This window comes from Littorina saxatilis, linkage group LG12 (genome assembly GCF_037325665.1).
Source record: "Littorina saxatilis isolate snail1 linkage group LG12, US_GU_Lsax_2.0, whole genome shotgun sequence".
Lineage (NCBI taxonomy): Eukaryota > Metazoa > Mollusca > Gastropoda > Littorinimorpha > Littorinidae > Littorina > Littorina saxatilis.
This window is the reverse complement of record NC_090256.1, coordinates 63,946,044-63,958,361: the sequence shown is the minus strand read 5'-3', so window position 1 is coordinate 63,958,361 and position 12,318 is coordinate 63,946,044. Positions and strand designations below refer to the sequence as shown.

At 42.3% G+C, this 12,318-nt stretch overlaps 1 protein-coding gene across 2 annotated transcripts; it reads right to left on the bottom strand.

The window, feature by feature from the left end:
- Window positions 1–42: 42 nt before the first annotated feature.
- Window positions 43–12,048, bottom strand: LOC138982529 (uncharacterized). Of its 2 annotated transcripts, XM_070355834.1 has the most exons (12): window positions 11,659–12,048; window positions 9,493–9,639; window positions 8,904–9,166; window positions 8,194–8,386; window positions 7,246–7,447; window positions 6,092–6,282; window positions 5,727–5,882; window positions 4,843–4,946; window positions 4,391–4,569; window positions 3,459–3,542; window positions 2,161–2,271; window positions 43–1,228 (listed from the first exon to the last, which is right to left on the bottom strand). In XM_070355834.1, the coding sequence occupies exons 1-12, from the start codon at window positions 11,713–11,715 to the stop codon at window positions 294–296; spliced, it is 2,622 nt and encodes an 873-aa protein (XP_070211935.1). In that variant the 5' UTR covers window positions 11,716–12,048; the 3' UTR covers window positions 43–293. The 2 variants fall into 2 exon arrangements, with proteins under 2 accessions (XP_070211935.1, XP_070211936.1); XM_070355835.1 differs by lacking the exon at window positions 2,161–2,271.
- Between the last annotated feature and the right edge of the window lie 270 nt (window positions 12,049–12,318).

Genomic DNA, 12,318 nt, shown 5'->3' with positions numbered 1-12,318 from the left:
ACAACACACATACTTGCTCGGCCTTCTTTTTTACAAAAGATGAACACAGCTTTGCATATCAAATTTATTATTCTACTGTGAAAACAGGGACCAAATAGATCTTTATATTGATTGGTGGGAAATTTTTGATGAAACTGAGATCTAGAACTTTTTCATTAATTGTCTCTAAATTTGAGGCTTCAAATGTACAACTGCTAATAATCAGAAAATTACGACAACTGTCATTTTGACACAAATTTCAACCACTAAACAGGTTTACTAAGAACAAACATTTTAAACACCAAACAGGTTTACTAAGTCTGGGCATCAATGAGGTCAATTCCCTCCTGAAGCGCGTCTAGTTGATCCAGAAACTGACTGAACGCAGAAACAGAACTGTGACCATCTTTGCTTTTCTCTTCTTCAACCGTAGCGCGTGGAACAATCTGATACTGGCTGTCGTCCAAGGAACACAGAAAAGGTTTCTTTGCTTGACCATTCAAGTGATGGTTCTCCATCTTTAGCCCATCCTGATCATCATTCAGATGTTGGGGTTGTAATGCTGAAGGACCCGGAAGATCTTCCCTATGTCGGTGATAATCCCTCTCTAGCTCACCTGTATGATCTTTACGATGTTGGGGTTGTAAGGCTGGAGGACGTGGAACATCTTCCCATCTTGGAACTTTAAGATGACGTATCTCCTTTCCTTGCTCACCTGCATCATCTTTCAGCTGTTGCTCGCTTGAACCCGAGGCATGTAGAAGACCCTCCTTTCTTCGACCAATCTGCTGATGAACATTACTGGCCTGCTCATCCGTATCGCCATTCAGTTGTTGGTCATTGAAGCCTGATCCATGTCGAACATCCTCTCTTTGCATCTCACCTTGGTGATGAACTTCCCTGCCTTGGTCGGGACCAGTACAATTGTTCAGATGTTGCTTAAGCACATTTGAGCCGAAAGAGAAACCCTCAAGCCTGTGAACGCTCGGCAGGTGATGAAGGCTTGCCTCCATTCCCTGTTCGTTTTCCAGATAGTGGTTTTCAACATCATCTTCCCTCTTCTCTTCGTGCAGATGATTCTGCGTTCTGTTGGCCCCAGGTGCTTTGTGTTCCTCTCCACTATCAGAGCACACCTTGCCTGCGTTCTCTAGCTGTTGCAGAAATTGACAAGCACCGATGGAGCTTTCTGCACTTGAGTCCAGCTTTGTAACACTGAGGATTTGGCTGGGTACCACCTGTGGCGGTGACGCTGAAATGATAAGAGAACCCTGATAAGCATACAGTGCTTGTACTTCATGAACGTTCCATTTACACCCGGGCGGCTCTTTTATGACTTCCTTTAACTTATCAAATTAGGTCTTAAAAGGCACGGACCGAGTCTTTACAATGGAGGTAAACTAATTTTAAACGTCACAAACAGAAAATCTGAACAAGAAAAGCAAATGCCGATACGATTCACCTTCGTCATAGGAACATGAATAGGAAACAAATGATGTTGTCTGGCTCCGTAGACATGCATTGAAGAGAATGACGATTTCCTACTTTTTGACACGAACTCGACCCTGCTGTGACCTTGAAATGTGACCAGGACCAGACTTGATTCTTGTTCAAAAGTCTTCAAACCTGGAAGCGTCGGATGTTTCACAGATGTAGCTTCAAAAACGTTCAAGAAATTGATTCTTTTCCATTTATCCCCCCGTGGTCGACCCCACTGTGAAATTTGACGAGGGTCAAGCAGGTTTTGGTCATGCCGGGCGGTCACCAAACCCAATAAGTGTGTTGGCTTCAAAGCTCTAGCTTCAAACACTTCCAAGAAATTGATCATTTTCCATTTTATGACCTAAACTCGACACTGCTGTGACTTTGGAAGTTGATTACGGCGCACCGGACTTAGGACCGGGAGGTGATCAAACCCTAAAAAGTGTATTAAGTTTCAAAGCTCTGTAGCTTCGAAAACGTTAAACAGAGGACTTCCACCGTACACTATTAATGGCAGAAACCTTGCTTGATCATCATTTATGCAAGAAGCGGACTCGGCCTTTCAAAGACACGGAAAATACGCTGTTACTGATCTGGGCTGCTCTTCTTTTACTGGCCTAACAAACGATTGGCACTTGTAAGAAATAAAATTCTTTTGAGCACGTGTGGGTCAAAATGAATGAAAACCTAAATCAATCTAACCTTGTTGCTCATAGGCTGTCAAAGGAAGCGCATGATCTTTTGAGTTGGGAGGTGTAGACTCGTCATAAAATGTTACACCAATGCCATATTCCAGCTCTACGTCATCGAATGCTGAAAAGTACCAAAAACAAGAAGGGCAAAGCCCATACGACTCACATGCTTGACCTTGACCTTTACATGACCTTGACCTTCAGGGTCAAGGTCAAATAACTAAACCTAGCAATGACATACACTAAGAACTGCTTTACACATTTTTCATCCAAAATACATGTGACCTTGACCCAAGGTCAAGGTCATCCAAGGTCATGCAACACAAAGCTGTTAATTCAAGACATAGGAAGTACAATGGTGCCTATTGGCTCTTTCTACCATGAGATATGGTCACTTTTAGTGGTTCACTACCTTATTTTGGTCACATTTCATAAGGGTCAAAGTGACCTTGACCTTGATCATATGTGACCAAATGTGTCTCATGATGAAAGCATAACATGTGCCCCACATAATTTTTAAGTTTGAAACAGTTATCTTCCATAGTTCAGGGTCAAGGTCACTTCAAAATATGTATACAATCCAACTTTGAAGAGCTCCTGTGACCTTGACCTTGAAGCAAGGTAAACCAAACTGGTATCAAAAGATGGGGCTTACCTTGCCCTATATATCATATATAGGTGAGGTATTGAATCTCAAAAACTTCAGAGAAAATGGGAAAAATGTGAAAAATAGCTGTTTTTTAGGCAACATTTATGGCCCCTGCGACCTTGATCTTGAAGCAAGGTCAAGATGCTATGTATGTTTTTTGGGGCCTTGTCATCATACACCATCTTGCCAAATTTGGTACTGATAGACTGAATAGTGTCCAAGAAATATCCAACGTTAAAGTTTTCCGGACGGACGGACGTCCGGACGGATGGACGGACGGACGGACGGACGACTCGGGTGAGTACATAGACTCACTTTTGCTTCGCATGTGAGTCAAAAACCACGTACGGTACGAAACTTGTTTTCATAGGACACAAGTGCAGAAGCCCACAGAAAGAGATAACTTTGATTTAGTAACTGTACTCGTCGTTTATTCTCTGTGCCTGAAGTGAAAATATATCTTTGGTGTGCTGAGAAGGTAATGTCATAATTATGATCCTGTGATGTGAAAGAGAGAGAGACAGAGAGTAAGAAAGAGTGCGATATCTAGATGGCAGTTGTGTGTGTAAGAGGGGGGGGGTGTCTGTTATATGCTATTTTTAGTCGGTGTAACGGGTCGGTTGGCCAATTCAATACATCATTTCATGTCTGGTGAATACCTAGTCTGCTGTTCTCTTCCAACGCCTGTAGCATTTCCCGTAGGCTGTCAGACGCTATGTCCTCTTCCAACTCAGCGTTCCCACCTAAAGAAAAAAGCATGACAGTGTTAGAAACAACAACAGAAGACAGCCAAGTCACAGCCGAACTACAAAGAAAGAAAAAAAGCTCAAATACCTCGCTATCTTTCTTTCTTTATTTGGTGTTTATAAACATCGTTTTCAACCACGAAGGTTATATCGCGACGGGGAAAAGGGGGAGATGGGATAGAGCCACCTAATTGTCAATTGTTTCTTGTTCACAAAAGCACTAATCAAAAATTTGCTCCAGGGGCTTGCAACGTAGTACAATATATTACCTTACTGGGAGAATGCAAGTTTCCAGTACAATTAAAGGACTTAACATTTCTTACATACTGCTTGACTAAAATCTTTACAAAAATTGACTATATTCTATACAAGAAACACTTAACAAGGGTAAAAGGAGAAACAGAATCCGTTAGTCGCCTCTTACGACATGCTGGGGAGCATCGGGTAAATTCTTTCCGCTAACCCGCGGGGGGTATACCTCGCTATATACCTCGCTATATCGCTTTGATTTGGAACCTTAATTTTGAAATACATAACATTTTGATAGCATTGGTGATAATTCACTAAAGTAGAGAGTAATCATCGCTAATTCGATATAGTTTGCAAGATAACAATAAAAATGTACTCACTGACCAGAAAACAGCAACAAAATGAACATGGACTAGTTTCGACTTTCGTCTTAATCAGTAAAAGAACAAGAAACTAAAAGAAGAGTAGACAGAGAAAGAAAATGAAGATTATGAGCACAGAAGAATTTAGACGGAGTCTAACGTCACACACACACACACACACCAAAAGGTAAGGGAGGAAGTCATAGTGACATATTCCACATGATTCTTATTTACCATCAGCGCAAGGTTGCTTCTGGTTTTCTTGAGTCTTACTGCATCTCTTGATTTTCTGCTCTTTGTGCACACTGCACTTTCCCTTCTTGTTTACGTCCATGCCATTACCACCATCTGTCGGCTGGACAAACTCCCTGAAGTCATGTCCACGTATGTAAAGCTCATACGGGTAAAGATACCTGAAAAGGGAATAACAAAACTTTCAGTGCTAAACTCTACAAATCAAGAAAGAACAGCTGGTTTTCTCATTGGAATGAGTCGACAACGTTTATTGCAATGAGAAGAACGAAAAGAGACAGAAATTCTGTCATGGTCATGTCTGTGTTGATCAATGAGCTAAGAAAACGTATGCCCACACCGTGGTCTTTTTCGACAAGCCTCCATGACTGTGTATTATTCCTGGACAGACTATATGTCGCACCAGACAAAGACCAAACACACATGGACTTGACCTGTGATAGAAATGCTTGGCGGCCTGGCTGTTCTTGGGCTCAGTGCTGCAAGACATGTCAGTGACTTCCCGGTACACAGCTGCCCAGCCTCGATGGTGTGTTACCTGTGGCAAAAAAAAATCACTGTCAATGATAGCACGTCTCTATACAGTTGTACCTGAGATGCGAACCCCCTCCGATGAGAAGACGGTGCCTCCAAATAAAGGACAGCTAGCTTCTTAATCCCTTGGTGAAAGAACTTTACGAAAACGTGTGTCAACAGGAGAGGGCATCTGCAGGGATGTCTTCTCATCCTTGATACCACTGCACTTCTAATATACATGTACATTGAGATGCAGTGTGTTTATATCCATATGAACAAGGCATGGGAATTCCCAAATAGAAAAAACTCTGAAAATAGGCCGAGGTCCAGGGGCCGCCTGGTCCCCGGCGGGGTACAGGGGCAGAGCCCCGTTGCGGGGACCAGGCAGGAAAACGAATTTTAGCATTTTAGACCAACATTTTGATAGTTCTCGTGTAAGCAAATAATGGATAGAGAGACAATAGTATACATATAATTTAATTTACCTTGTTTTGCCGCGGACAATTTTTTATTTTTGCTGAAACGTAATTTCGACAATTTACACGCCTGATGAACTTTCTCAAAAAGTAACAGGGTATTTAGTAACTATCAAATTTATCAGTAGCTCCCACCCTCACCAGCTCAGGGAGATTTAAAAACAAAATGGATTTTCTTTAGCTTTGCACCACACACCTATGACATGTCATATCGAGCAGAAACAGACTTGCAAGCCTTCAAACAAAAATAAGACTTCATGTGTACATTAAGTTTTGCTCGAAACACTTTCCATGCAATGAATACAATACTGTTACAATATCTTTACCTGAGTGTATCCTCCCCGCTCATGGACAGCCAGGAAAAGCTGGAAGATGCTGACATTCTGGTTCTGCCAGATAGGACCTTTGCACGTCTTCAGGTCGTTTCTGATCAGAAAGCGGGTCACGTCGTGCTCAAACGCACGCTCATTTCGTTTGTACATCTGAAATGAAGGGTTTTTTTTAAAGTCACAGTCCTTCCCGCGAGCCGCTCTGCTCACTGTCTTAGATTTGCCCAGGATTTTACATGGGACTAAGGTCAACCCTCCACTTGGACAGGAGTCAAAAATCAACACGGAAAACATGTTTATTTCTTTTGTTTGTTTGTTATTAGTTAGTGTGTATGTTTGTTTGTTCAGTTTGTAAAACAGACCTCAACATCCAGCATCAGTCTCTCTTCCTTAGATCTGTTTTGCAAGGCGGTATCAAAGGCAGTATAGTGGGGCGTCGGAGTGATGGCTGATCCAGAATCTGTGGTAGCTGTCTTTCTAGTCTCACGCTTTTTCTTCTTGGCAACTTTTCTTGAAGACGCTGTAGTGACAGTGGGTTCAGTGCTATAACTCCCTGAAACGGTCACATAGTCACCAGATGTCATCATCTGAGAAGAAGGTGTATTACTAGTAGTATACTATAGATCAAACCCGTACGATATCCTTTGATTAATGTGCTTCTGGTCTAACTATCTTTGCAAATGTTGATATCTATACTGTATGTGCTAAACTTCAGTTCTCAGGGAAAGAGGAAGGTAATTAATTCCCGCAGTGGGGCACTAGCTGCGGTTATGAAATTAAAGGCCCCTCCTGTTTTTGGAACCGCAGGAGCTTTCTAGTTTGCTGTTAGGTAGATTTTTGGTTCCTCTTTCCTGTCATGCTCTCTTTTTCTTCATGAATTCTTTTCTTTTTTCTGCCTTCTTGCTCATTCACCTGTATTTTTTCCAAAAATCTCTTCTCTTGCCGCTTGTCTCGCGATTCATGTATAGTTTAATCTGTTAGTGTTCTGATGTAAGTCCAGCAGTAGATAGGTTAAGCCTATTTTAACTTGGAAACTGGTAATCTTCCAGTAGGTATTAATTTAGTTTTACTAAAGCCTGCTGGGACACAAGTAATGGGTTAGTGCATTTGTAAACAGGAATCGCTTGAAAAGTGGCCCCCTTCATCCCCCCCTTCCTCGTCCTGATATGGCTCTGCGTAGTCGGCTGGACGTTAAGCAACAAATAAACAAACAAACAAACAAACAAAGGTAATTAATGGTTGTCCTGCTTCTCTCTCCGCCGAGCACACACACACACACACACACACACACACTCACACCCTCCCCACACACGCACAAAACACCTCTGCTACACTCTCCAGTATAAACCAGTAGATTTTCAAAAACATGTCACTAAGTTTATATATGCCTTATCGATCAAGTTCATTCTTTTAAATACGCAATTACCACTACCCGAGACGACTTACTCTGATCTTATTGTCTATACTGCACAGCATCCACATTTCTCAGACGACACAACAAAGTCATATGTCTTACCGTGTTCTGGCTTCCCGCGGGAAACGTAGATGCATCTTTTCAATCTCTCGATGGGTGACATGGGCAAGAGCGTCATGGCTTCGTCTACTCCGTCGTGCACAGAAAGGCCACTTTTGTACGTTGTTTTCACCTTGGAACCCATTCCAGAGCACATTGTCTTGCGGCGACTCTTGGCTTTACTCCTCCCTCTTTGGCCTCCCTCCTGTGGCAAGCAATACAACTGTACAATTCACAGCTTCGATCTGAGCCTTTCGATGTAGTTCTCTTTTAAAGTGACTGTCAGTATATATCTAAGGCCAGCAGACTTGGTACTGATCCGAGGAGGTATCAGAAACTCTGACTCAATACGGAACATGTGATCCTCTTGTTGCTATGATTGCGCGTCTCCCTCTGTGTTTAACACTTGAAGAGACATAAGTTTACTCGTTATATAGTCTCGCTGTTATTTGCTATAATTTGTCATTGTACGTTCAAAAATACTCCTGATAAGTGGGAGAAAAACGTGGCCTATGACTAAACGGCTTCATGGATAGGATTTAACTCCCGGCGGTAGGTAGTTTCCAACTTGTAAATGTCAGAAACATCACTGCCACTGGAATTTGATAACGCAAATACTCCCCCTCCTTTGCCTTCTAAATCTAAGCTGCCTTCGTATTATCATCATTGCCATCATCACCGCCCACCACCACCACCACCATATGTACATCGTCATCTTCTAAGTCACTTTCGTAGTGTATTTATCCAACAGTACCAATAGCACTTTCCTAACCTCTTCCATGTCTCCGGCAAAGAATTTTCTGGGAGAAAGTCTCAATCTCCCTTCACTAACACACACACACACACACACACACACACCGTGACAAACAAACACACACACACACACACACACACACACACACACAGAGGCAGACACAGACACAGACACAGACACACAGATCCTCATTTTACCTTGTGGCTGTCTCGAGTCAGCTGTTTGCTGACGGATTTTGCGGTGAAGTTGACGACATCTCTGGCAAAAACCCAGCCATGGCTGTGGGGAGGGCCAAGAAATTCCACGTGATATTGAATGATTTCGTCCTCCTCATCCTTCCACAGATGACCATTGTCTGTTCCCGGTTCAGAGGTCACCACTGCTGGCCAACTGGAGAAGCAATTAGCACAAACAAGGATACTATAAAAGTAGGAAAAATATGTTTTATTTATGTCCTCACATGTCTAGGGACATAACTTTTTTTCTTGCGCTAATAACAGTGTAAGTATCCCTGGTACAAGTATTTTTTTAGTCCAACTGCTGACACACGACAGTGGCTTTGCGGTGAGAAAAATGAAAGACTGAATGCGGGTGTGGTGATCGTCCCAGATCCACTACCTTTCAAACGTATACAACACTTAGGGCATCCAGATCTCTGCACATTTTCCTGTAAACCAGTGTGTTGGTGATGTATTTGAAAGTGCTGTCCATCAGGACGATGTGTGTGTGTGTGTGTGTGTTTGCTTTGAAGAGAGAGAGAGAGAGAGAGAGAGAGAGAGAGAGAAAGAGAGATCAGATGAAACGGATATAATGTTCCTCACCTAAACACACACACACACACACGCACGCACGCATGCACACACACGGAGCATTCACCCTGAACCAATTACTACCAATCAAATAGTACCTGCAATAGCCAGGCATCTTTGCCCAGACCAGGGTGCCTTGAACCAGCTGTGATTTAAGATACTTGAGCCCACTTCGCAATGCCAGTTGATCATATAGTTCCACATCTTCCTCTGGAACCTCACAGCTGCTGAAGTTGGGGTCGCTGTTCTGGCAACAGAACCACTTTTCTGTCTCTGATATTCTTTCCACTTCTTCCCTCGGCAGTTTCCTCCATTTTAGGCATTTCTGATCGTCGCACTGAATCCATGCAATGGATTCAAGCTAGAAATTAAAAAAAATGTTTGTAGTGTTGTATACATTACCCGTTTTTAAAACGAAGGGGTTTTCGCTTAAAATGGTATGCGTATATAGGCTACATACATTTACAATTGTGTCCTCTAATCTGTCAGTCAAGTCACATCTGCATTGAAATTCAGTGTACATGTCAGTGATTATGGGCAAATGCACACATCACATGTGCAAATTTTAAAAGTGCAAGTTTGATTCAGCACAAAAGGGTATGTAAACCTGTCTTCTTAATACAAAATCAAGTGGAAAAAGTGAAGTTTCTGCAGTGTTTCCACGGTTCATATGCATTATTAGGCTACCTTTGTCTTGACATCCAGCCAGGTATTCGCGTCAAAGGGAAGGTCGACCGAAGAGTTGATTGTGCCGTTTTGCGAAGATGACTGGGATGATTCAAACTTTCTGTCTCCCAGGGTAGAACTCGTTGTAGTCGGTGCCTCCCGGGATTCCTGGGACATAGATTATGTCACATGGACACTTTTTCCGTTCCTTTCTCTCATTCTTTGGTGTGTGTTTGTTGTAGAGTCCTGCTATATTGTCAACTTGTCACTTGACACAATTACTTGCCTCTGCTTGTTACATACTGACCACCAGACTCCGAGACCCAGAGATAGCTATAGTGGATCGAGTGACGAATCATGCTGTAATATTCCCTAGGCTTCTAGTGGTATACGTATTTGAGTATAAGATTTAGTTCTACGATGAATGATACAAATGTAATCTGTATCATTAAGCCTGTAAGCTTCTATTTGTAGCCTACTATCCTTAGCGGATTATGACTTTATTCATAATTCTGCAGAAAAACAGAAATGGTGGAGAAAAACTGATTCTGCAGCATTTCTGCATAATGTCATCTTTCGCGAGAGCAACGGTTTTTTCTGCAGTAAAACACTGAGTTTTACTGCAGTAAAATTGAAATCAAGAATGCTGCAGTAAAACGGTGATGTTGTTTTACTGGAGAACAAGAAGGGCAAAGCCCATACGACTCACATGCTTTACACATTTTTCCTACCAAAATAAATGTGACCTTGACCCAAGGTCAAGGTCATCCAAGGTCATGCAACACAAAGCTGTTAATTCAAGACATAGGAAGTACAATGGTGCTTATTGGCTCTTTCTACCATGAGATATGGTCACTTTTAGTGGTTCACTACCTTATTTTGGTCACATTTCATAAGGGTCAAAGTGACCTTGACCTTGATCATATGTGACCAAATGTGTCTCATGATGAAAGCATAACATGTGCCCCACATAATTTTTAAGTTTGAAACAGTTATCTTCCATAGTTCAGGGTCAAGGTCACTTCAAAATATGTATACAATCCAACTTTGAAGAGCTCCTGTGACCTTGACCTTGAAGCAAGGTAAACCAAACTGGTATCAAAAGATGGGGCTTACTTTGCCCTATATATCATATATAGGTGAGGTATTGAATCTCAAAAACTTCAGAGAAAATATGAAAAATAGCTGTTTTTTAGGCAACATTTATGGCCCCTGCGACCTTGACCTTGAAGCAAGGTCAAGATGCTATGTATGTTTTTTGGGGCCTTGTCATCATACACCATCTTGCCAAATTTGGTACTGATAGACTGAATAATGTCCAAGAAATATCCAACGTTAAAGTTTTCTGGACGTCCGGACGGATGGACGTCCGGACAGACGTCCGGACGGACGTCCGGACGGACGGACGGACGACTCGGGTGAGTACATAGACTCACTTTTGCTTCGCATGTGAGTCAAAAACTGTTTATATTTTTTCTTCAGCATTTTGGCATTATTCAGTTATTCTGCAGAAAAACAGAAATGCTGGAGAAAAACTGTCTTTTCTGCAGCATTTCTGCATAATGTCATCTTTCACCGAGCAACGGGTTTTTCTGGAGCAAAACATTTTACTGCAGTAAAATTGAAATCAAGAATGCTGCAGTAAAACGGTGCTGTTGTTTTACTGCAGAAAACCTGTTTACACTTTTTCTGCAGCATTTTGTAACTGAATAAAGTCATAATCCGCTAAGGATAGCCTACTGCAGTATAGGCCCTACTTGATGTTGAGGACTGAAATCGACCACAGGCGGAAGGTATCGTCAACTGGACTACTACTATCACAGAAAGACTACTAGTCTTTAGTAGTAGTCCAGTGGACGATACCTTTCGCCTGTGAATCGACCAAGCAACACCGTACGTAGTTAGTATACGGGTAATAAACTGGCACTGAGCTTGGACTTTCATCGCCATCAGAGATCGATACAAAAATGTCAACTCGTACTTATTTTTTCCAGACACTCTGACCCCCCCCCCCCCCCCCCCCCCCCCCCCCCCCCCATCATAGATGATACTGATAGGCTAGATCTAGAGGCTGATCTATAACACATGTGCTCAATTGAAGAAATAAGCTCACCGATGTACTGTTTCTCGATTTACTTCTGTAGGAATGAATAAATGACCATTATAACATTTGTTTTACTCATTCACCTTCGACTCTTCTCTTGAGTAGTGTGTACGTCTTCGCTTCCTTCCAGTCGACAACATTTTATTTATTCTTTCCGCGCGGAGAGATGCAGACGACAAATTCTTCTCGCGGTTTCACGTCTGCGGTAGTCTCGGCGCGCCTTGTCAGTTTCAATCTTCCCCGTTCAAGTCCCTGAGTCTCGGCCAACCAAGATGTGTTGACTCAAATTTTACGTCTTGTCCACACACACCAAACCACACACACAAAAAAACACATCCTGGCACACCATTATTATTAGACCAGAAGAAAAACGAAATGCAAACATGTATATATATACTGCAATAAAGTAGTTGCATGTTTGGTATGTTGAAAGTGTATGTCTGCAGGTCATCAAGTTCCGGCTTTCAAGCAAGAGCGTAGCTTGATCACCCCCCCCCCCCCCCCCATACCCCCTTCAATGACAATGACCAAATAAATGATTTTTTGTAATGAAATATGGTGCGATAATTGAGGTTGAGATGGATGTACATGTAGTTGTATGATTGCACTGTGTCATGGGAGAGCATGGTTTGTTGTTGTTGGAAAAGTAGTGTACATATAATTGTAAAGAGTGTTTTATTGTATCTTGTTGACGCTCGATTCCCCCCCCCCCCCCCCCCCCCCCAAAAAAAAAAAAAAAAAAA

Excerpts from the sequence above, each read along its gene's own strand:
- LOC138982529 (XM_070355834.1), bottom strand. The coding sequence starts at position 11,715 with ATGTTGTCGACTGGAAGGAAGCGAAGACGTACACACTACTCAAGAGAA. Across the intron at positions 5,883-6,091 it reads GACTGATGCTGGATGTTGAG|ATGTACAAACGAAATGAGCG; the intron begins GTCTGTTTTACA and ends CCTTCATTTCAG. Across the intron at positions 4,947-5,726 it reads AGCGGGGAGGATACACTCAG|GTAACACACCATCGAGGCTG; the intron begins GTAAAGATATTG and ends TTTTTGCCACAG.